The sequence below is a fragment of the Stegodyphus dumicola genome, chromosome 1 (genome assembly GCF_044657685.1).
Source record: "Stegodyphus dumicola isolate Sdum_Otavi_A_Nest chromosome 1, ASM4465768v1".
NCBI lineage: Eukaryota > Metazoa > Arthropoda > Arachnida > Araneae > Eresidae > Stegodyphus > Stegodyphus dumicola.
Window position 1 is genome coordinate 61103495 of NC_140768.1, and position 27215 is coordinate 61130709.

Below are 27215 nucleotides of genomic sequence, written 5' to 3' on the forward strand. Positions count from 1 at the left end.
ATTATACCTTGTTTATTTTTCAGATTCAAAATATTGTATAATAAGTTGACAAAATGAAACTTTATAATATGAAAGCAAAAAAATAAAAATGTTTTATTTTAATGTTATTTTTTAAATATAATTTCAATATATTACCATTACTTTAATGAAATTTATTAATGTTACGATGTTTTAAAAAAATTGTCGAAAATTCTCAAATCTCAGAATTAAAAAGTTTCTATAAAAACTAATCTTAAAATCGCCAAATTTAGAACTGTTTAGTAAAAGAATTGACATCCCCAAAAGCGAAAAGTTGTTTAAGAGCTCTTTACTAGAAAAAATGAATTTTGAAAGGCTTATGTTTCACTTCTTGCTTAGAAACTCGAGTATCCTACCATTTATATTAGAAATAGAAACAAATTATAACTCATGAACCCATTCAAAAGATAATCATATATATGGCAGTGAATTGCCAAAAATATTCCTCAAAATGCTAATTCACACTCAAAATGACAGTCGTAAAAACAAACAGAAATTTCAGATGATAAAAATTAAGGACCAAAAATCGATTTCAAATCTAAGGACCGTATGTCCAGACCAGACACACTGTGTCACAAAGGGTTATCTCTGACATTTGAGACAAGAAGATGGGCTAACATTAATGCAGGTGGGTACTGGGGAATGGATTTCAATCACTTTGGAAGCTTAACTGTAATAGTAAAAATTATATTGAAACTAGATTATTAACATAAGATGCTACATGGACACACACACACACACAAAAAAAAAAAAAAAAAAAAAAAAACTGCTTACATCATGTGTGGTGGTTTACATGTGTGAAAGCTCGTTGTAAATTATCCTTTTAGGGAACTCTGGCAGCTAGTGAATTATAAAGAATGTTTTAACACAAGATGTTGTAAGTCATGTTATCTGAAATTTAGGGACTTTCTATATGAAGTAAGATTTATTATGGTATAATCTGTATCATTCATATAACAACTTTGTTGCATAGCTGCAGCAAAATTGAACAGAACTGCCAGGAAATAAAAGTGCACTTAAGTGAAATAAATACAAATTTGGAGCACAGCACTAATACTATTTTTATTATAGATTTTACAATTCAAAACATGGCTGCCACAATTTCTGAATTTAAATTCAGATTTTGTGTCAAATGTACTTCAGTAGAAACTGTACAAACACATTTTTCATCTTTTGTGAATAATAAATATGTAAAACATAATTTAGTTTTATAATAAAAGAAAAGCATAAAATATAAATATTTTTTGGTAAAAATGTCTATAAAACACATGATTTACTTATACAGAGAGAAAATGCATTTTAAAAAAATGAATTGACATTATTACAAATTATTTTTAATGAAATGTAAAAAATGTGTGCTTGAAAAAAGTTTCAACATAGGGGGGAAAAAAAAAAAGCAAAATCAACTTTAAAAAATGTGTGCTTGAAAGAAATAAGTTTCAACATGGGGGGAAAAAAGCAAAATCAACTTTAAAAAATGTAAAGGAAGTACATATAAGATACTAATTAAAATGAGAGGAAAAAAATTCAAGAAATGACAATAAACCAAATGCTTTTTTAAATACATTCCAAGTATACTTTTCTCTTAATCTTTAAAATTAAATGTAGTAAAAAACATGATTACAAATAAATGAATATTTTACAATGATTGTTGAATGCTAAAAGTCTGATATAAAATACTGTACAAAACACTGTATAATGATGTACACATTCTTTATATGAAAAAATAAATATGTATATCATTGATTCACAACCCAAAATGCAACTTAAAACATTAATAGGTGGTTGTAATACCATATTTGGGATTGAAAATTAAACAATTATGGCAACTGCATCATATGATAAAATTAATATATTAAGCAAGGAAAAAATCATACTTTTACAACATTAAATGTAGGTTCAAATACAAATATTATACATATTGAATAAAAGTAAAGTCTCGCTAAATATAAAAAGAAAAAATTTATAACAGCTGTTTCTTATATTACTATTTTTGATAAGAAAAAAGTGTCTATTTAGGAATGTGTAATTTTTAACTATTTCTAATCAACTGAGCAGCTGTTTTATTTTAACACATTCTATTTACATTTTCGTTTGATCATCATTATTCATTCTGTATGCTTTCATTTTCAAATTAGGCTTCTTCCTCTTAAAATGCAAATTTAAAACTTCGAATTTTTGATAAAGTCAAACTACCATTCAGTAATTTTATCATTACTGTTCTACACAAGAATTATACAGTTACCACAATTGTCTTAGAAAACTAATTATTAAGCCATGATAATATTTTGTTTTGCACACACCAAAAGTAGTTCATCAAGATAATGTGTGTTATCTTTATGATTAGAAAATTAATAGTAAGTGCTATTAAGTGAGATTTAATAGAATAAACGGTGTCAACTATTAGGCATAATATAAGCAAAGAGTTATTTAAGTATGTGTCAAATTTAAAATATAAATGTACAAGAAGTAATCTAAAAAACTTTGGACAGCTTAAAACAGGTTTCAATGAATGTCCATCTTTTAAAAAACATGAACATTTACAATTATTGTTAATACAGCTGCTCATTTTCTAAAAAAACGAATGGGATAAAAAATATCTACTTGTTCACAAAATCATACTAATAAACGTACTTAGACATGATCAGCAGAATGGATTGTGAATCGAAAATTAAATAGAATGTTCTTTCAAAGAAGCATCCAATGACATGAAAGGCTGTAAAATGCAGCCTACAGGTGGCCCAATGACACATAGATAGGTTCAGAGACCCCCCCCCCCCAAAAAAAAAATAGCAATTTGCCCCTAAAACAGGACAATTTACTTCACACACAAATAACCTCTGACTTCTGTTATAAATTTCTCAAACTCTTCTCGAAATTTCATGCGGCTGTGACGATCCAATGATAATGACATACTAGCAGATAAATTAGTAAAAGATGTAAGAAGCCTCTGTGCTGTGGCAGGGTCTGATTGGCTGTTTATAAGTTCTTGTACTAATTCTTTATATTTTGTCTGAAAATAAAATCAATTTTAGTAATACAGAAAATAAAAAAAGTAAAATATGTTTTATGCAATAGCTTTCTCTATGATAAATGCTTTTACTAAAATTACAGATCAGCAACTACAATACAATTGATGATCGCCAGTATACAGCAGAATTCTTAATATGACCTTTCAATACCAAATTTGCATAATCACGCAAAAATTTACAAAGCACTGTAGATTATTTCATCTAAAAACATACATACTTAGAAGCATATTTGGGTAATTGTACATTTAATATAGTTCCATAGTTTTCAAGAAAAGATGCTAAAGGTTTAGAATAATATAGTTTTCCTTTACATAATTCTGTGCTCAAAATATAGAAGTGTTTATATCTGCTTATTCAGTTCGATAAATTCAGTGAATTTGATGAATGAAATACGACTGCAAAAATTACCTTTGTCTCAATTGCTGAAATATGACTTTCGTCTAATTACCAGTTCGCTTTACATTTTCTTTTTCAATTAATATATATATATATATATGTGTGTGTGTGTGTGTGTGTAAAGCATGTTTTTACAGCATTCTTTAAATAAAAGTGATTTCAAAGAGTTTTAAAAAATGCTACCATATCAAATGACCATTTTAAAATGCATAAACAACAAAACACGTAAAAATTTAAGTATTTTTAACTTTCATATTTGATAAATGCATTTAAAATACTGAAGCACTGAATACTGAATGACTTCAATGTGGAATTTTGCATCTTTAGAGAGTATCACCAATTATCCAGAAGCAAATACAAAAACTCTAAGCAGATTATCTTACTTTCAAAAGATTAATTTCAAACTTAGTTACAGGAAAAATCAAATATAAAAATGAAAATATTGAAGTAAAAAAAATTAGGAAATATTCACTTTTGTATACATGGGAAGACTTTTATTGAAATATTTAGCTTTAGTATGTGATATGCAGAAACACAAAAGATATTGTTACAAGCTATGAGTTTGTTGATGTTTCTTTAATTAAAAAGTCCAGAACAGTAAAAAATGAACAATTTATTATAAAAAAATTTCACAACACACAATAAATAGCCTACACAGCACAATAAATAGCTTAGCAAACTATGCAAATATTACACAGTCCCTTCTTAGTGCATGAAAATTATGATAAATTCTTTAAATGAATCCCTAAATCGCAACTCAGCTAATTGGTATATCTCACAGCCGATTCAGAACTGAACTTTTAGCTCTTGAACCCATATTTATACTTTGAGTCATATAAAAAGTCTATTTCGCTTTTTTGCTACTAGATGATGCTGATGCCTATATATCCGGCAACACTCACCTGATTGTCTCAAACGAACATGTGCTTAAAAGGTGATATTCAGCTTCCATTGTTTGTGAAGATAGTTTTTTAAATTGTTGCTCATGTAAAAAGTTACATGAATTTGAAACTGAATGAAATATACTATGTGATGCTCTTTTACAATAAAAAAGGTAAAAATGCTGCAAAAACATGCTGAAAAGTTTGTGAAGTGCACAGTGAGAATGCTGTGAGTAAACAAAGGACCTAGGAATGGTTTGCTCGATTCTGTTCCGGAAATTTCGATGTCAAAGATACACCTCGCTCTGGTCGGCTAGTCACTGAAAAAGGTTGATAAAATTTTGGTGGAGCAAGACTGGCATGCAAGCTGTCAGAAAATAGCGGAGGTACTAAACATCAACAACATGACAGTTTGGAATCATTTGAAAAGAGCAGGCTACAAAAAGGAGCTCGATGTTTGGATGCCACATGAATTAACGCAAAGAAATTTGATTGACTGAATTACCATCAGTAAAATGCAACAAAATCGAACCATTTTTGGAGCGAATTATTACAGATGAAGAAAAATGGATGAAATACGAGAATATCAAGCACAAGCGATCATAGTCAAAGGCCAGTGACCCTCCACAAATGACTTCAAAGCCTGGATTGTCACCAAATAAGGTTATGTTGAGTGTTTGGTGAGATTGGAAAGGAATTGTCCATTATGCATTGCTGCAACGTAGTGAAAAAATCAATTTGGCCCTGTACTGTGAACAACTCAACCGTTTGAACGAAGTAATCCAGAAAGAGTGACCAGAATTGGCCAACAGAAAGGGAATTGTTTTCCATCATAACAATACGCGGCCACACACACCTTTGATGACTCGGAACTAATTGACTGAGCATGATTGGGAAGTTTTGATATATCAACCGCATAGCCCAGACCTTGCTCTGTTTGACTACCATTTGTTTGTCTCTGCAAAACTCTCTTGATGGTAAAAAATTTGCCGACCAAAGCGCTGCTGAAAATCACTTGGCCAAGTTTTTCGATGATAAACCACAGAAGTTCTATACCGATAGAATCATGAAGCTACCCGAAAAATGGCAAAAGGTCACAGATAATAGCGGTCAATATATACTTGATTAAAACTGATTTTCAATAAAGGAAATACATGCTTGGTAACGTAGCAGAAGGGATTGACGAGCATTTTGAAAAACAACAGGCATTTCGCACACGCTTGCAGCCGCAATGGATAGTCGTGCAACGAGGTCCTCCCGTGAGTCAACGGGAGTCTCGTAAATGATGCTCTTTAGATTGTCCCATAAAAAAAAAAATAATAATAAAAAAAAAAATCTGGCAAGCGGGGTGGCCATCGAACGAGTCCACCACGGCCAATCCATCAGCCCGGAAATGTCCCATCCAAGTAATTGCGGACCCGCATGTGATTATGGGCTGGTGTACCATCATGCTGGAACCACATGCGATCACGAACAATAGCCAGAACATCCTGCAGTAATTCCTGTAGCACCTCTTGCAGAAAAATATGATAACATAAGCCATTTGTACGCGCAGGTAAGAAGTATGGGCCTATGAGGTAGTCGTTAACAATACCCACCCACATATTCACGGAGAAGCAGGTTTGGAATGTATGTGGACGTGTGTATTATGAGTTGCCCACATGTGCATTTTGTGGCTATTGAAGATGCCGTCCTATGAGAAAGTTGCCTCGTCCGTGAATCCGATGGGAAATTCACCGCATACTGCTGCAAGAACCAATGACAGAAATGAACTCGAAGAGGGTAATCTGTCTCTTGCAAGGCTTGGACTCTCTGCAAATGGTATGGGTGCAAACCATTTTCATGCAATACTCTCCAAACGGTGGAATGACTCAGCTGCAGACGACGTGCAATAGCTCTTGTACTTGTCTGAGGTGATTCATGCACAATGTTCAAGATGGATTTCTTCAATGCGAGGTTATCGTGCATTTCTTCTTCCACTCCTAGTGTCAGAGGTGGCTTCAAATGACCCGTTTTCACACAGAGACCAATGCAACCTCTCGAACATTGTGTGTTTCGGCATGCGGCTGTTCGGAAACCATTCCTGGTACAACAGTAGTGCTGCTCTGCCTTTCCCATTAGCAGCACCATACATGAGATGCATGTCAGCTTTTTCTGTGTGTAAACTCACCCATCACACTTGACATCAGGAGTTGCGCATGATCCTCCAATGCATCGGATCGTGGTTTGTCCAGCTCACTACCGCTGCATTGCCAGCCAATCACAGCTGTAGTTCCTGTTACTGTTCCCTTTTTTTAACATTTATTGTGAATACTGTATTGCTGCAAAGAAGCACTATGCATTGATTTTGTACATACACACATTTTCCTCTCGTGTCGTTTTTTTGCGTTCCTGCCTTAACCCATTCATTCCCATACAAAAAATGCATGTTTCAGTAGACTCCACCACCCCTCCGAGTTTGTCCCATAATCTATGAAACATCCTGTATTGAAAAAGGTCATACACAAACAAAGCACAATGCTAATCATGCTGGATATGGCAAAGATTTGACTGTATCTGATATGAGGACTCACTGTATTGTAAAGCATTCATTTATTTTTATTAATCAGTTATTTTGCATTAAAGAAAATTTCTGCCATTTCTGCTTTTCGTTTTCCTTCTAGAATGGTAATTTCTAGTTCACATGTATTCAAATGAGGTAGAGAAAAAAAAAAAAAAAAAAAAGAAAAGAAAACAAAATGACATACATATTCAAATCTTCACCAAACCAAGGTTTTCTTCTCCCCCAACTTAATACATCTCATAATCTTAATATAATCTTAATATATAATATTAATCTATCTTAATATAGATCTGATATAGTTATCTTAAAGAGAAACAGAATTCTCTCACTTAGTATGCAGATGAGGAAAAGATAATGAAAACCATATTTTTTCCCTTCATAATAAATGCATATAGAAAAAAAAACCTGCAACTTTTAAGAAAATGTATAGCATATTTTATCTATTATTTTAAAATTAATAAATCAGTATTATGAACTCTCTAAAGATTATAAATGCTTACAGTAATAACATCTTTTCTAAATTAAAGCTATTTTTTCATGCACAGCTTTTTTTAAGGCTGATTTTTCAAATTTAAAACATTCATTTCTTTGCTGTGAATTATGTCTTTGCAGGCAATGTCAGCATGACTACATCATCACTCCTGTTTCAGGGAGAAAGGCTCTATGAACTAGCCCTTTTTTTCTAAGTCCTGCACTCATGCAGTGAGCCTATTTAATACCAAAATTAGAACTCAGATCTATCAGTGTTTCATACTTTTAGTCATTCGGACATTTGCGGCTTAATAGTACTTTTGTCTGTCTTTTTTTTTTTTTTTTTTTTTTTTTTTGTAATGCAATATTTCATTTTGATTTGTAATCTTCACAATTGACAAGATTAAAAAAGTTTTTCATAGAAATAAATTGCTCAGACACCTTATTTTATGAATGATTATTATGGCCCTTAAAAAATATGCACAATGCGAAATAATAAAATTCATTAAACCATGACTAAAATTAATTTTACAATTTCATGTCAACATGATCCTATTTTCTTGTGCACAGTTTAAAACTTTAAACATTGCAATTCAGACTCATTGAAATCAGTTTTATTGTTAATATACTGAATCCTTGTTGAAATATTAATTTAAAAATATATATCAATAACTTTTTTTAGTGAAAGACTGCTTTTTCTAAATGAAGTCCTTAATGTAATAAGTGAAATTGAGTTTTGCCTTTTCTACAGTGTTTTGTTTCATTTATTATTGCTGTTTAAAGCTTAAAAATTATAAACTCCCTCCTGACACTTTTTATGTACATAAAAATATTAATCATATTTATTGACTTTCATATATAAATTAAAAAATAATTCACTCTTACGTTTTTTACTAAACTCATATCACAATTTTTTTCTAATGAAGTTACAATATTAGATTATTTTGTTTAACATATTGGCTATACTGCAATTTAATCTACAGCAGTCATCTGTTCTTATGATTAATTACTATGCAAAAAAGTTAAACTTACTTGAAAACAACAAATGAGAGTATAAAGCGTGCCACTGGCAACCTGCGTCAGATCAGCATCAAGTGGTGACTGTAATAGCATATCTAAAACAATCTAAAAAATCAAAATTAATTCAATTTATTGTAATGAAAGAAATTCTAAACATAAAACTAATCCACATTTAAAAAGTAATTATGTTAGTAAAGAACCTAATTTTCTTCAAAAAGAAGTCCCAGAAAAGTCATAAACATAGGTTAGTTAACTGAAATGCAGAGTATAAAAATTAGAGCTTATATCATTTATAGAAAGAGGCACACAAAATTACTTCTGTTTGAAGAATTATATGAAAAACTGAAATGTAAACTGATCAATTGATTTCTGGTAGCAAAAATAAAAGCATGAATAATGCTTACATAGTCTGCAGCCTAATTATTACTTATTTGAAAGATGCTCATGAGAACAGCCCCCAAAAGCATAAGACAACGAAAATTCGATAAATGATATGATCAGGCCATTTCATATGTTGGATTTTCAAATATGCCAGATTGTCAGACTAAAATTATGTAACATTGCAATTTTAGGGGAGGAGGGGAGAGGCTCTCAATGATTATTCCCCCCAATCAATGAATGTACTGAAAAATTAAAAGACTGCATTTAGCTAATTCTACAAACATGTTTAATGATTAAAGTTTAATAATGCTTGACCAGATATTGGTTTTAGGTCATCCATACTGTTTGTGCATGAAGTCTTTCCAAATAAAGTTAAAAAAATCTATTTATTTCATAGATATTTTTTAGTAAAAAAAAAATCTATATAATATGAATATTTATTACATCTCCAACATTATACTTTAGCTTTTCAGTGTATTCCATATACGTATTTAATGCTTCATCATAGAGATGGATGATCTGCTCCAGAATCGATTCAAAGAGCCATTACACTACTGAATAAATGATCAGCGCTCCGGCAAAAACGGAATGGCACTTCTTTAGTGGTTATCTACAGACTTTCAAAACTGTTATCTGATGACAATTTCTAAAAGAAACAGACAATTGACATCAGCCAAAATTACAAGGGGGTCATTGCAGCTACAAGAACTGAACTATCGAGATGTATCATGGGTGACATGCTTGCATAAAAGAGGGCTATATAGCAGAATATTCACAATTTGAGTCCCACTAACACGGGCTTGAAAATGTGTCTGGTTGCAATAGTGCAGAGATCCTACACCCAAATTCTCTTTAACTGATCAGTCTTGTTTCTGTTTGGAGAATGATTCCAGACCTGCTACATTCTGAAGGGACCAAATGCATGCAATACACCAGAAAACATCCATGAATGTTATCAGTACAAAGATGAAAGAATCACAGTATCAGCAAATGTCATTTTGACTGGCTCTGGCTACATTAACTATATACTTTTATCAATTAAACTTTAAATGCCCAATTCTGTGATGAAATTCTTGATCCTTATGCCAAGTTCATTAAGAATGTAGAGGTGCATTTGGTAACTTTCTTCTAATGAACCACAATGCTCATCCACATCATGTTCTGTCATCTTGAGGGCAAATCGAATACAGCAGATGGGATGGTCTGCAAATTCTCCAGATTTAAATCCGACAGAATGCGTATGGGACACACAAGGTTTCTGACTTGGATAAATGCAACTTCCACTTAGCACTCTTCAGGATCTTCAAGATGCTATTTATTATGAATACACTTACTACTGCAGGAAAGACAATCTAACACACAGTATTCGAAAACTACTGTAAGCTTGCATTTCAATAAGGGAAAAACATACGGCTTGTAAATTCTTCCTATGTATCTCTAAAAACTTCATAATACCAACTTTTTCCTATCCCACATTATATCACATTTCCTATCTTCTTTTAATTATTTTTTTCAGAAACTGGAAATTCTGCATTTTGAAGATATGTCATAGATGTCAGAATAAAGATCTTGTGCAAGTTCCATGTCCTTTTTTTACTACCAGCATATATGTTCTAATTAATATAATAACTATATCGATAACACACGTTTCTTGCAATACATACAATGATAAAAAATATTTAAAATTTTTCAGTGCATAAATATTGAATATTCATATTTTCATGATTAAGATGAAATGATGAATATTCAATATATACAGATATTCTTGCTTCAATCTGGAAAATGAATGTAATTGTATTTATTGTAATAAAAATTCACATACTCAACAACAATTCATGTAACTGAATACTAATGATTTATTAGTTTATTGTAAATATGAAAATAAAATTTTATCTAAGAAAATGCTTAATATAAAGTATGTTTTTTTAATACCATTGTTGCTTAAAAAACTTTTAAACATCTACTTGAAACCTAAAGCATAAACGTGTTTAACCTAAAACCTAATTCAGTTCTACATGCAATATTAAAAATTTTACATCATTCCATACAACTTTAATTATTTAATAAATAACTTTTAGCTATATACCTGAAATAACTGTTTCAAAACACATACATTAAATACCAACAGGAAAATAAAAGATCTATGTTAAAATAAACATGTTGAATTACTTATTTCAAGTATGCATCAACCTTGAAATGTTAAAAACTGGGATATTTTTGAGAGAAAACCAGAAGAAACTGATACACTTTGAAGCTGCACTGCGACAGAGTTTCAAAGAAACTTCGAACTGACTGTAATTCATTTTATAATGCATATTCATTTTTAAAATACTTTCTTACAGTTTTAAACCAACAAAATCAAAAGAAATGAAGGAAAGTTTATATTTATCAAAGTATTTTAAATAAGATGAAAATAAAATCAATAATTAATGTACATAGTATTTATATAAGATAAACTTAGTTATGTACCATATATTGAATTAAACAAAACTAATTGTGCTGCTGGCCATTAAAATTGCAACACCAGGAAAGGATGATCTGTCAAAGTCACATGAAAGGAAGAAGTTGGGATATGCAAATGATTAGTATTTCAGCACATTTAGAAGATGCAGGAAGGAGAAACAACATATGAAGCACTGCATAAAAGAAAAGTTGTGTACTGAATTTCTCATTCAGAAAGTTATTTGTAAAGTTGGATTTTGCTCAGGATATCATGTTATGCTTCAAATAAGAAGAGGAAATGCTTACCAGCAAGTTTTCAAATTCGATAGAGGCAGGATCGTTGCCTATTGAAAGTGTAGATTATTGCCGGTCATACTAGTTGACACCCAACCACTGTCATGCGAATATGGATTCAATGGATTGCTGAGGGTCATACTGAACGACATGCAGAATCTCAACGCCCTCCCATTACTAACAGTAGAGATGACAGACATATTGTGAGGTCAGCCCTGCAAAACTGCACGATCACATCATGGACCATTAGTCAGGAAATGGGCATCTTTTCAGCATGCCCAGTATCAGCTTGTAAAGTGTGTCAACGTTTGCAGCAGCGTGGACTATTAGTAGTGTCAACGTTTGCAGCAGCGTGGACTATCAGTAGCGTGGCACATTACTTTGGCTTCTCTTGACAATGCAGCATAAAGAGAGACAGAGACCCTGGTGTGCCAAACGATAAAGCTGGGTATAGTAGTGGCCCAATGTCGGCTTTTCAAGCAAGTTCTTGTTCTATGTGCAGTATTCTGATGGCCGCATACGTGTCTGGAAATCCGAGAAAACGGCATGTTATCTGCTTGCATTCAATATCGCCACAGGGACCCTGCACCTGATATGATGGTTTGGGCAGCCAATGGATACACGACACACACCTCTAGTTCGAATTAACGGTAATTTGAACGCAGATAGGTACATTTTTGATATCTTACTTCAGGTGGTTGTGCCCTATCTTTGAGACCCCAAACACTATGTTCTAACAAGATAATGCAAGACCACATGTTGCACATCGTGTTCTGACCTTCTTTGATACACAGGGTATTCGACTGCTGCCCTGGCCTGCACGGTCTTCAGATCTGTCACCCACTGAAAACATCTGGTCATAAGTTGCTGAGAGACTGCCTGCCACCCCTCTCCAGCTCATACGGTTTATGAAGTGTGGCACAGACTTAAAGCAGCACGGAATGAGTTAACCATTTCTGTCATCCAACCACAATTTGACTCCATGCCTAATGGGATAAGGGCTGTTTTAGCTGCCAGGTATGGCAGCTGTTTATACTAATTGCGGACCCCTGTAAACGTCCAAAATGCTTAAAAATTTAATCATTTTGTCTTCATGCCATACTGTTTTTAAGTGTACTAAATATCTTTTTTGTATTTACTTTCCATCAGGGTTTTGCAATTTTAATGACCAGCAGTGCACAAATATTAACTGATTAAACATTTCTTGAATCTTCATACAAAAATCTACAAATGTTTGCAGTAGATTAAGAAAACTCAGATCAAATGGTATTTAATACAAGTGTGATTTAATACAAGATTTTAAAAAAATGTGATAAAAAAATGCAATTCAGATGAAATAAAATAAAATTATTCTGAATAATACTAGATGTGGAGGCATGGAACTTGCATAATCTTTCATTAAATCAATGAATTTTATTGATTTAATGAAAAATTAATGTGAAACATTTCATTAGTAAAAGCTAAAAATTAAAAATCGGGAGTCATCAGTGATCTATCAGTACATGTGATGAAAGAACAGGAATTTCCTGGTAAAATCAGAATAACTGGCAGCTATGAACATGCTTAACTTACTTTTAAGAAAGGTTCTAAAGCAGCATATGCAGGAGTTCCTTGCATGTTAGATCTCTGCATGTGTAGGACTAAAATGGTCAAGAAGTCAAGACATAAGGATGAAACTTCCGGTGTGAATCTAGCATCATCAAGTTAAGTATTTCAAGCAGAAAGACCAGCAAAAGAGAGATGAACAACAAAATATAAATTTCATTACAGAATCAGTGCAATCATGTATATCGGAGAGAATGACAGACATGCATTTAAAAACCAACTGGAAATCAGCACAGAATATACATCATGATACACAAAATTTATAAATACTAATAACTCAATATTTATTCTCATTTGAGTTCCAATTAAAGATGGAACAAGACAGTGAAATGGTGGGAGTTTCAAAATTTTTTCACTTTTGTGCTTTACTTCTTTTCCTTTTGCTTTTGTTTTAAAGTTAGAACATTCAAAATGCAAGAAGTGGGCTGTTAACAGTCTTTAGACAGTATCAATGTTAAAAGAAATGTGAAAAAACTATTAGAACTTCAATACTAAGTGTCCCTCAAAACTGTATTATTTTTATTAATAAAAACCAAATTAATACCTTATGACTGAAAATAAATAGATCAACTTGTATCTTACATGCAAAAACAACTAAGCATTAATTCAATCTCTTTAAATAAGAAATTTCTGTTCTATATTAACATAACAACATATGTTCTATGTTAATATTCTGTATTTTACAGAATGTTCTATATTAACATTCTGTAAATAAAAAGAATAATTTACAATGAAATGAAATATATAACATAAAAAATTACTTTAACATTAGTTTAGACATGTTAATATTTTATAGAAGAAATTAATCAAATCTACTCTAATATTTTTATTACATTTTAAACAGCATGATAGCAGAAAAGTATAGAAATTTTCAAAATATAATCTTTTTGTCCAAAGTAACTTCCAGACCTTATTTTATAACAAAAGCACATTACTGGATTCAAAGTAGACGAAATGATTGCAACAAGAGAAGTGTGTAAAATCAAAATTAAATTTCTTATGTAGAAGAATCAAAATTAAATCAAATGTAATTATATCATCAAAATGTAATCACATCATCAGAATTTGTCAAAGTGCCAGAGCTTCAAAGGATTCAATGATGATTGCACAAAAAATGCAGACTAACATACTGTTAACAAATTGTACATTGTCCCTTGAAATTATATATATATATATATATATATATATAAATCTGAACAAATTTATATCTATGATAGGTTATAATTTATCCAGGGTCATGTACTAACACTTAGGAGAAATATTTCATACTTTCATAAATAAAAATATTTATACCATCCGTAACAGTAATGATAATAACTTGGCTATTTTTGAACCTTTGAAACCATCATTTTTTGTGCTGTTCTTTTAAAAAGTAATTTATCACTATTTTTATATGTAAAAAACGAAAAATGAAAACATGGTAACAGAAAAGAATAAGACCTTTCTTCTGTGGAGGTGTATGTTAATTACTGAATTATCAAAATTTTTGACAGTCTCATGAATTCAAATATATATGTTGCTAACAGCTCTAAATAATTTTCCTGCTTATTAATACTCTGGCTTTAAAATCTACTGTAACTATGCAGAGAATGAGCTAAATCAGTGAATATATGCTTATACATTCCTCCTGTAAAGAAACTTTCCTTTTAAATATGGAATATAAATAAGGAGCAAAGGAAAAAGAGCACTATAAAACAATGAATCACAAGAACTAACATCAACCAGGCTCTCGGCTTGAACGTGGAAAAAAAAGTTGAGTTCTTTTAAAATAATTCCAATATGCAACTGAATTATAACTATCAAGAGGACAATTTTGGGATTAATAAGTAAATTTAGCATTAATCCATTAAAGCAAAAAGCCAATTACATATATTAATATGCACAGCTTTCTCCTACCTTTTTGTAATCAAACCAATTATATAATTATTTTTTATTGAATAAAAATGCATTACTGTAAGAACTAAAAAATTTCTAATAACACAAAATGCTCACGTGTTCTTATTTTACAAAACAACAAATAATTTTAAATTGCCACAAGGATACGATGTAAGTCCTAGTTGAACCGATGACAGCAACTGTTTGAATAAATTCTCAGGTATCTGGAATATTTTATCAGGATGAATTTCACAAACAAATGTGATCAGTTTAAAGTACTGTAAGCACAGACTAGGAAACTGCAAAAGAAATAAATAAAAGATCAACATACATATTTCTCATCACAAACTCTTATATTAAATTACGATAAGTATAATGTTTCTTTACATTTAAAAGCTCGGCACTCATAAGGGGCATGATAATACTAAGACCATATAAAGCAACATCTGCAGCAGAAAGTGACTCAGAAGAATTTTCAGCACCTGTAAATAAAAAGAATAATATACAATTAAAACTGTGCAATTTAAATTTCCTCTTTAAAAGTTATTTATTAAATGATTAATCCAAAATATCTCAAACATCTAAACTAAAATAATATAAAACCCTACTTTAACAAAGTACCTAAAAAAAACAATGTTTTAAATCTACATTAAAACAAAGATACAACTTAATTAAGTTAAAAGATTAGGTAATTACAATGTGAAAGAATGTGGTATGTTAAAAAACAAGAGACAAAATTTTATTTAATAAACACATAAAAAATGCATCTAATCACAAATATCCCCCCAAGAGCAGGTAGAAATAAGAAATTTTACCTAAAACTGCCTTTTACTTATTCTCTTAATCTTCACTAAAAAGCTTGGTTATCATGTTCTTACAACTCAGCATCCAAATATTTACCTATTTTCAGCAAAACTTTCAGTATATTAACAAATAAATTTTCTTAAAAAATACATCTAATATATATGAGCCACATTTTTTTTCAAAGTTCTTTTATAGTAAACACAAATACATGGTTCCTACTTTTTTCCCTCCTGAAAATATATATACATATAAGAACCCATGACTTAACTGTGCAAATGTTATTATTGGCATTACTCAAATTTGATAATACATTATGGAGGTAAAAACACTGAAATCTGTTATTAAGCTCAAAAGTCTCTATGATAAAAATGATTACAGTAAACCTTTGCCGAAGTATGGGTTAAACGTTAACATATCACTTTGGAGGAAATAAGTTAGCTATACTTCAGATTAAGAAAGTATTTATAATTTATAAAAACCTAAATAGCATTATAATTAAAAAGAGAAAATAAAACAAATGTTAATTTAAAGAATTTTTATTATTGCTTAATAAGTAGGTACATGAAAAAAAAATTTTTTTTAAATAACTGGTAATTTTTGCTTCGGAAAATGTTTGATGCAACTCATTAAATATTCCACAATATGGAGTACAAAGCTTTTCAATACTTCTTATTGAAAAAGAAAAAAAAAAAAAAAAAGTGACCCAAATAAGAAAGATAAGGACCCACGTATCCTCTTCTTTCTTCATTTTGGTCAATTTCCATGACAAAATCAGACAATTCCTGTGTCTTTTTTTAAAAATAATCCTTTGCTTTATTTTGAAGTGATGGAAACCTTTTAAAATTGTTCACAACTTCTGATAAGCACTGATGCCAGCAAGCATTCATTGTTGATGAATTCACTTGTTCCCATGACAATTTAATCGTTTCTAAACAATATCTTATGTGGAACTGCTTTCCAAATGCCATTAGTATGTCATGCTTTCCTTCACCTAGTGCTTTATTTGCAGAGCTGTAAACATGCTTGACATAACAGGCTTTGGATATTTTTATGATTACTTGATCAATTGCTTGGATTAAGGAATGGTTTTTGGTGGGAGGAATAAGACCTCTACATTTGGACACAATGTCATGAGAGCTTCAATATCATGCTTGAGAATTAGGAAAACTTTAAAACTCAGGTTTTGCTGTTCCAAGTAATGTCTGACTTTTTAAATGAATGAATTTTTAAACCAGTCATTAAAGATTATTGGAACACAGTCGATGCTGTGCAGCTTACTGCGTATAATTGAATTTCTCACACTGAACAAATAAATTTATGACAAGATAATGCATATACACAAAACCGTGTTCCGCAAATCCGTGTCTGGCAAGAGCAGAAAAAAATAGAGAAACGCGTGATTAAGAAATAATGGTGGAAATAACTCAAGTTTTGTTCATTACAAATATCATTTAATCAATAAATAAAAATAATTTTCCAAGTTTTAATTTATTATACACTACTGTATTTTATCTGTGCAATATAAAAGAAACTACAGTACAAGTCCAAAATCTGGACATACCATATTCAGAAAGATCCCAAATGTGATCATTCAGACTAGACCACCAAAATTTTCAGAAAGGGAAAAATTACATTCTAAAAGCAGCATCTTGTTTTAGCATATGCTTAATGCTTCTTGCATGCACAGTATGCTTTTTTTTAGGGGGGTATTAAAGGATGATGAGAGTTCCAATTCTTAATTTCATTTTGGCACTAAATTATAAACACTTCCATGTTGAAGAAACACAATCATTTATTAACATAAATATGTAGCATCAATAATTTGTCCATCCTAGCTGTCCTCCTGAACCCATCAATAAAGTAATCACTCTACTTCAAGCACCCACTGAGGCAACCACATCAAGACAACCGGAAAACAACATGCATTTAGCATGTTAATCATGGCAACTGGTGGAACCTCGATCAATAATTTGGCTCTGTAACTGGCTTTTTGCTTGGCATAGATCTCAAACCAAAACTTTGTAGCAGGGCCAGAGCCAGAACTGATGCAACCAATGTAGTCACACTAAGCAGCAAAATTTTTAGAATTTAGTGAAGTAAATCAACAAAATTTAGGAACTGCAGAGATTGCACCAGGGCACAAAAATGCTCAGCTCTGCATCCTAACCAAAGTTCACTGCTGATTTTACACTTACTGAATTACTTATAATCCTAATTCCAAACCTAGCAAGTATTTTTATTTTTTTGCATTTATCATCTCAAAACTATCAGCGCGTGGCAGTTTGAAAAATGACCATGCAGTGATTTTTTTTTTTTTTTTTTTTTTTTTTTTTTATGTTAGCAATTGAATACCAAACAGCATGGTAAACCCTTTATGTGACATTATACTTAGTAATGATTACATACTTCAGCCATTTGCTCTGTGGAGTGTAGAGTTGACAAGGAGAAACTAACAGAAATTTACCATGCGGGGAGGAAAAAATTATTCTTTTGCATATGATATTCCTAAACCAAAAGATTACATTTAGAACTGAATTAAGAACAATTGATTTGTTGTTCAGAAAAACCTGAAGTATATGTGGAAATTTATTCCTTCAAGTCTCAGATAAGAATTTAACACATGTGGGAAATAAGACATAAGTTTAGTTAACTAATAAAATTCAGGTTTAACTTCCTTACTGTACAATATAAGCAAAACAAAATTTAAAAGAATAAGATGTTTTAAGTCACCAGCCTCATGATACATAACCAACAGAGTATTTAGAGTCTAGCTAAGCAGCAAGTTTTTGAATATCGCAAACAAAAAATGAAATTTTCCAATTAATAGAACTTTTGAAGAAATGTGGCGAAGTGGTAATAAATGATGATGATATAACAGAAATTTTCCATTGTGATAAGAATGCTCCAATAATCAATCAACAAACAGACAGTGAAATCTATAGTATGGTTCTAAATCCAGAAAATATTGCTACTGATAGTGAAGAAAGTGACAGAGACGTTGTTGTGAACAAAAAAATATACAACTGACAATTTAGTACAAATTCTCGATGTGGTAATTACAGGACTTATACAATGAAAATTTGTAAGTGCACGAGAAATTACATCCATCTATAAAATTAAAGAGAAAATATCAGCACAAAAAACAAAGTAACTTCAACAACTTATAATAAAAGAAATGTTTAATAAACCAAATAAATATTAAGCTTTTATTTTATTTATTTATTCTGTACAATTTTATTCTGTTATTGTCATAAATAATTCCTTATTTCATGAACAACTATTTCATATTTTAAATTTTATTATTTCCAGATTTAAACTAATGATCTAAAAGCTGGAAAATTCTAAAATTCAGAATTGTTGAAGTACCAATGAGCCTGAATCTTGGATTTTGCACTGCATATATATTACAAAAAGATAAGAACAACTATTATCCATCAAAAGTCTCAACAAAAGTATGCAAAATGAAAATAAAAAAATAATAAAGTTTTCTACATAAATAAATACATAAAATCAAAGAAGAAGGGTTAAAAGAGGCTTTCAATTTAATTTTTTCTCCAAAGTTAATCTTGTTTCTGTTTTATTTCTTTATAGAAATTATTTGACTTTATGAAATGCTAGATGTTCTCCAGTGCTTTACATTTAGCTGCTAAATTATCTGCAGTTTTTTAAAATTATTTATGTCCTCTTCTGCCTTTATTAATTTATATTTAAACCATCAAAGCTCTATTTCAATTAGTTTTTTTTAACCTTTAGCATTGTTTTGTTTGTTAGCCTTTTTGCTCAGCCAAATAATATTAAATATTCCTACCGAAAGTATACACCGTGCAGTGAATACTTCAGGTAATGATATAAGAAAATTTATTAGCAGTTATTAATGATCTTACCAGTACTCTAAAACAGCAATTTCCATACATTTTTATCATGTACCCAAGACAAAAACAATTTACAAGTTGTGCTCAATATGAAATAACATAGCATAAAATAATATAATGTAATGTAACATAATGTAATAGGCATGCACATTAAAATTGGTGCAGTTATGTTTACAAAGGCTAGTGAAATCAGATACAGTGACCAACGAGAGAACCTTGCACTCATGTGATACAAAATCACCATACTCTCAAGTAGCATGAGCCTACTTCTTTGGCGTATACCCCTGGGTTCCCGTATCCTACTTTGAAGACCAATACTCTAAAAGACAATTTCCACATCAAATTTTGCATAGTAAATGGAAAATCTTTTATTACAATATTGGATATTATATATATATATATAACTTTTGCTGTTTTAAGTTAAACTATTTTTACATAGGACTATATAAGCTTATGTAAAAATATTATATCTCCTTGCACTGAAAAATCTACAATTAAAATCTCAGAACATAACCCATCTTTTCAAATGAGTTACATAAATATTTTGTAATATAATATAAACAGTCACACAGTTAATTCTATTACCAACAGATACCAAACTAATCAAAAAGTATCTTTTGGATTTTTGTTTATTACTTCATTTTGTCATGGGAATGGGTATTACATACATATTAACCAACTACTGAAATTTACATGCAAAGGGGAGATTAAATTAAGAAAAAGTTAACTTTTTAACAAATTTAGAATAATAAAACACAACCCAAATTTGGAATTAATTCAGCTAGATCAACACAGTTATTTCATACATACATGGAGGTGCATAATCAATAAAATCTTTAAATAATAAGTCAGTCAGTAGTTGCATCAACACTAAAATATCCTGATATTGTTCCTCTTCAGCATTAGCCTCCCTGGTCAATTTACCTAAAAAAAGGTAATAAAATAGAACATTACAGATAAAATGATTTGCACATTCTAATTTTTGAAACAGCTACAAAGTAGCTGATAATAGATTTCAAAGAATGAAAGAAATTTCAGACACACTTAAATGATAAACATTTTCTCACCAGTATTGTGTTTTGCATATATCCGTATCATATTTACACAGCAGTCATACAAATTTTTAGAGCCAGACTAGAAAATACAGAATAAAATAATTAGGTTCTAAATAAATACTACATAAATAACTATTAAAAAATATACATTATTTTGAATAATAAAAATACAAAGATTTTGACACACTAATGAAAATAAAATTATGTAACTATGCATTTAAAGACCATTTTTACTTTTCCATTTCCCAAGTGGAAAGGAAAATATGAAATTTGAGAATTGTTTTTTCATTCACTGAAATTAGCCATTGGTTAGTTAACAGTAATGCTTTTAAAATCTTTATTTCTCAAAATTTTAATCAACAAAATGTCATTATTTTTTCTATTTTAAGTTTTTGTTAATTATTAATATACATTTTTCAAAAGAGCAAGAATCATTTTCATGTAAGTCATCTTTTGAAAATCTATATACATTTAAGAACTGATTCATATACAGAGATTTTGTTAAGTGTGTCCTTCAAAAAAAGAATATACAATATATTTTTCCTTATTAATTTCAAATACAGTTTTCTATTTATGTAACTAGCTATAATAATTTCCAATATATTTGATAGTAGTCTCAGTAATGCAATATACTTTCTCATATGTGATTTAAAAATAAGTCTTATATTTCTTATATTATTCACACTAAGCAAACAAGCACTGTGGCTGTAGAAACTGCTTAACAATGAAGAAAGGAACAAAAAAGTTACTGGTGGAACTGAATGCAATAATAATAGACAATATTAATCAAAAATCTAATAAATGAACTATTCATTTTAACACTGAGTTTAAGTTAATAAATGAAGGTGCTGAATTTATTTATTGCATTCAAGAGTGCAGAAAATGTATATCTTCATGGGGGCAGAGACAAGAATAGTGTGTCTTTCACCTGATTCTTGCATTAACGCCATTTCTTATTCTTTATTTAATATTAACATATTAAATAAAGAATTATTTAATATTAACATATTAAATAAGATCCAAACATTTTGCCTATTATTTATTGCCATCTGAGAGCACGTTTGGCCAATTTTTTCACTTTAAATTAAAATAGCAATTAAGTCATAATGTAATAAAATTTTCCATGAAAAAAACAAAACTATATATTCTACAAGTGTTTTAGATACATTAATTTGTTAAAGACATACAATATGAAAGATATTTGATAAATTAATATTATTAATAAGATTATTAACAAACCGTAGTCAAATAACATAAAATTCTTTTAGCAGCTACACAAAATACTTGGAAGACCATTCCAACAATATCACTATAATTGTGATAGATATCAACAAGTTTCACAACTTCTTCAAAATGAGGGTTTACAAAAGGCAATAAGTAGGACAAATTTGATAATGTGCAACCATCCACCACACCAGTTAAGCACTCGATTAAATCTATGACTTCAGTTTGAACTTGCTTTGTGTGATATGTTTGAGCAAAAGCAGGCGAACATATGACAGCTTGGAATTTTTCTTGCAGGGGCTTTAAAAGCTATTCAAGAAAAGAGAAAATTTTCATTGAAGTTAAAATGCATAAAAAGCATAATTAAAATAAACATTACTAAATATATTTTAATTTTGTATATAAATCATAATTTTTCACATCAACAAAAGAGCAAAATTGCAATTAAAAATATTCAAGTCATCTTTAAATGTATTTACTTCTTCCCAGTATCTGTCTCTGACTTCAGGCTGTTTATTTGCAGTACCAACAATCACTAGAGATTTAAGTAGAGAACGTTTGGCAGCGGTTGGTAAAGACTGAAAAAGTCCATTTGATTGTTTCTTCACTAAACTAATTAAGGATGCACAATTTATAGCTTTATCACCTCTGGGGGAAAAAAAAAATTAAATCTTTATAATACATAGTTTTACTACATTATTTACAAAACATTCCAAATTTAATCATATATTATAAATTAAATTTTTATTTATATGGATTTATTGCATATGCTGATTATCAAAGAAAAAATAAAACGAACTTTTATAACTTCACCTTTAAAACTTCTAAATTTAATTCTAATTTAGTTACTAACTGTTAATTTTGACATGAAAAACTAATAGTTAATAAATACATAATTTGCACACAAATTTTGAACATTTATTAAATATTAATTTTGATTCACAAATGCTGAATTTCTTTGCATATTTTGCCCCATTTTTTCACTAATTTTATTGCCTGAAAATTGAAAGGGAAAATCATGTAAATAATTTAATTTCCAAAAGACATGGTTACAGCAAGAATAAAACTAATGAAAAATAGTCATGAATAAACAAGCAATTATCACAATATTATTTCTTTAAAAAAAACCCTACCTTCCAATAAGAATGCGTAGCAATATTAACTATCTAATATGATCTCTATTTTTACTTCCCTGTAACTTGAATCTCATCCATTCTTTTGTCGTATAAAATCCTATCATAGTCTCTGTTACTCTTTAGGCCTCAGATCATCTCTAAATAATTAGAAAAACAAATGTGCAGATGATGCTGCAAAACTGCAGATTGAATGTCAGTTTGCATTTGTTTTGCTGTGATTGGTCGATTCTTGCATTAGGCTGGTGAAACATTCAACAGTTAAAAGGGGAAGATTTGGCATGGCATTTGCAAATAGTTTGCAAGATTTTTCTTTGTTAGTAAGATGAAAATAATCCCTATGAAGTCAATTCCATTTTAAAATTTATGGGAAGCTCATTCTCTAAATGCACTGAAAGCGGAAAATTATGCAAATATTTTTAAAGTTCTCAGAACCTGGTGCTAAAACGGCAGGGGCAAAATAAGCAAGGAAATACAGTGTACTTCAAAACTCATTATATTATATTCACCGAAGTTTAACCAAATGTAGTATAAATTAGATAATAAATCATTATAATTTTCTATATTAGAAATGTGTTGGATGGCCATGATAGTGGAGTGCTGCTTGGAAGCAGTTTTTGGATTTCCTTTTTTGCCTAATTCCAGGCTATGCATTTAAGCTGCTTGTGGTTACTACAAATAGCTGCGCCATTGTGACTGTATTGCTGCTACTAGAAAGCACAGTACTGACTGTGGACCACCACCATTCTTGTTAATTTTGTTCATTTATTATTGTTAAGTTAATAAATGTTCTGTTTGTTATTACAAAGTCTCATTCCTTGGATTATTTTCTTTCTAGGTTCAAGCATAGAAACAAAATATTTTGCAATATTTTTTCCTTCAAATCATATTATATGTCATGGACATCAGACGTCACAAGAAGAAATAGCAAATCAAAAGATAATTTTCATGGTGTAGTTTATTTATTTCATATTTATAATACTTATAATAAATTTATAATATGATTTACAATGAACTTCTCTTTAGGCACTCATTTTGGGCATTTACACAGGGTTCGTAGCCACATTTTAGTCAAAAAAATAAGCACCTCTAAACACTTTTCAAGCACATTTTAAGGAAAAAATAAGCACCTTGTCTAATTACATTATACACAACTGCATAACCTTAAAAGAAAAATTGTAATTTAATTGTACTTGTAATTTAAAATAAAATATGAGCAATGCAATATTTATTAAGAGAATGAGCATTGAAGAAATTTCAGTTCAAAATATAGAAAATAAATAATAAAAATTCATATTAATTGTATTTGTTTGGCACCTAATAATAAATACAATTTATTTTCCCACTCATATTTAAATAATTTAACTTAAATCAAAATTCTGAACACTTTCTAAATTTTCACTGCATAACAGTTTTCCCTTAACATATATTCCAAGCAAAGTAATTTAAGTAAAAAAGAGGCACATTTCTGAAATCAGAAGACGGGAAATTGCTTCATGCAGTCATCCTTTAAAAGCTTAACTAATCTGCATACTTGGAAATTGCCGAATATTCCGGATAGTAACTGGAAAAAGAGGAGTGGGGGAGATTGTAGCCGTTCTTTAGATTTCTCGACTAAATAAATGATTTTGATATTTCGATATGTGCATCATATAAAAATAGACCAATGGAACTGAGAAATATTCTGCTTAGAAAGCACAGTAAAACTCTTTTAAGTGTTCATAAACAAATCTCGGACTGAATATCAAAATTAATTATCTCTACAAAATACCGCAAACGTTATTGCGCGATACATGCGGCGTAATTCCTCCACATGTGATATTACGCAATCGGAATCAACAGCTGCCGGTATTCGGAAAATAAAGAACTAAATAAAGGAAAAGAAAGACTTACTAATTTGAGGTGTTTCTGATTCTAATTTTCAACCGACTGCATTGAATTTCCGGAATAGAATCAATCTTCGCTTAGGTTGGGTAGACCGCAAAAACTTTTAGTCCTATTCAATTCAGATTGGACAATGACAAAAAAAAAAAAAAAAAAAAAAAAAAAAAAACTCCGCTGCTTCAATATTAGAGATTTTGCGGAGAAAGGGGAGAACCTCCCAACCTCCGTACTGTATAATGAATGTATTGGCAAAAAAAAAGAGAAATTATTTTGGGTACTACAGTCAAAAGTCGTTAATTCGGACACCCATAATTCGGAATGATCTATAATCCGGACATAAAAACTAAAAACTTTCTGCGCATGCGCCGCGTTGACACATGCGCAGAGGCGTTCACGCGTGCGCGTAAGACCTTTTACGACTGCGCATATGAGTGTGCGCAAGTGCAGAATACGTTTTCGAGTGCGCATTTTATGTATAATGGACGTATAAGCTAAAATTATCTAATTATCTATTTCAGTTAATGTTGATGATTGCGTTGTTCCTTAATTTTCGAATTGCATCCGGCTTATTATTTTTTGCAGACTGTAAGAGCAATTTTATAAAAGTAAGCTTAAACTTTCGATTATATCAAATAGAATTTCCGATATATATTTGTTAATATGTAAAGGATCTAAAGCGAAAGTGTGTTTTGAAATCCGAAATCTGTTTATCAATTTCACGCTGCTCGGCGGCGGGCGCGTAATGAATTGGAAGTTGATTTGTCAGCACTATCCTTATCTTCAGCGCAGATGTTTTTATTTTATTTGGCTTATAATTCCTTCCCAAATGTAATATTTCATCTCGATATGCTCCGTCTTTGATATGATTTAAAACAAGTTCCTCGTCATTATAATTCGCTTCCGATAGCGAAGAAAAGTGACAGAGGTTATTGAAAACAAAAAAAAAAATTCGATTGACAAATTAGTCGGTGTTCTTGACACAGCAATTATAGGACTTGAACGGCGGAACTTTGTAACTGAACAAGAAATTATGTCTGTTTAATAGAATTAAAGAGAAAGTATTATCACATGAAACGAAGCAAAACTTAAACAACTTACATTGAAAGAAATGTTTAATAAAGTAAACAAATAAATATTAAGCTTTTTCTTTTTGCAAATTTTGATACCCTTTAGATCATAATTGTTCTTTATTTCATAAATTACGGTTTCATATTTTTAATTTTAGAATTTCTGCATGCCATCTTACGAGATTTAAACTGATGATCTATAATCCGGAATCGCCGAAGTCCGGACGAGTCCGGATTAACGACTTTTGACTGTATTCGGTTTCGAGGGCCGTAAAAAATCGCCAAACTACTGTTGATGCAAATGCCGCCAAAAATAATTGTGGCAACCCTAATAATTGCGGCAAGAAAGGAAGTATAACAGTAAATAACTATCTAAGATTGAAGTTTTAATTTAGATGAAAGGTTAATTTCATATAATACTTTTTTATTATTATAATTTATATGAAAAAGGCTAAACATGACTGAATGAAAACATAAGAGTAAATAACTATTTCAGATCATTATTATAATTTATATAAAAATTGCTAAATATAACTGAATGGATGCCTGCAACGCTATTCGCTACCGACTTATCGCTAAAGCATAATTTCATCTCGTTGGTTGTTCAAATGTAATTTTCTATAATGAATGATGCCTTTTCTTTGAAAATATTCAGAATTGGAATTCAGAAGTGCAGAATCGCTCACTTATTTGTTTGCCGCTTTTTACAAGGGTAAAAACAATTGGATTTTTGTCAATTTTATTTTACTTTTTAAATGAAAATAGGTCGATGTGTACATAGATAAAATCAAGGGGGTGCGCAGTGCCATTTTTTTTTTTTTTTGCAATTCTGGGATTTTTTTTAAGTGAAAATAGATTGATGTGCACATGGATACCGAGTATGTACAATTCTTAAAAACGCGTTAAGCACTTTACCCAAAATTTTATTGCCGACTTTTCATCATGGGCAATTCCCAAATTGTTAAATCAATATGATATCAAAAAAGGATTTAAAAATTAAACTAGTATTTCAATGGCGTCTTAAGAAATATAGAACTATATAAACTTACGCAATCTGAAACCAGCGCGTACGCTACATTTGGTGTGCTGTTAAATGGGTGTGCTTGCTAGATTTGGCACTTTTGTACATACCAGGGTTGCCACTCAAACAGGAGAATAAAATTCCCTGACTTTTCCAGGTATGTTTTGAGAAATGTTT

The 27215-nt window shown here is 30.4% G+C and overlaps 1 protein-coding gene across 1 annotated transcript in view; it reads right to left on the reverse strand.

Moving 5' to 3' along the window:
• Positions 1-1061: 1061 nt before the first annotated feature.
• LOC118187659 (exportin-4-like) overlaps positions 1062-27215 on the reverse strand; it is a 113549-nt gene continuing 87395 nt past the window's right edge. Inside the window, exons 16-24 of the mRNA XM_035357922.2 lie at positions 22413-22581; positions 21949-22242; positions 20722-20788; positions 20465-20578; positions 15366-15460; positions 15147-15277; positions 13071-13188; positions 8394-8486; positions 1062-3031 (exon numbers count right to left, since the gene is read on the reverse strand). Coding sequence (XP_035213813.1) covers positions 2837-3031; positions 8394-8486; positions 13071-13188; positions 15147-15277; positions 15366-15460; positions 20465-20578; positions 20722-20788; positions 21949-22242; positions 22413-22581 — 1276 coding nt within the window. The 3' untranslated portion in view covers positions 1062-2836. The remainder of the gene's footprint in view (positions 3032-8393; positions 8487-13070; positions 13189-15146; positions 15278-15365; positions 15461-20464; positions 20579-20721; positions 20789-21948; positions 22243-22412; positions 22582-27215) is intronic.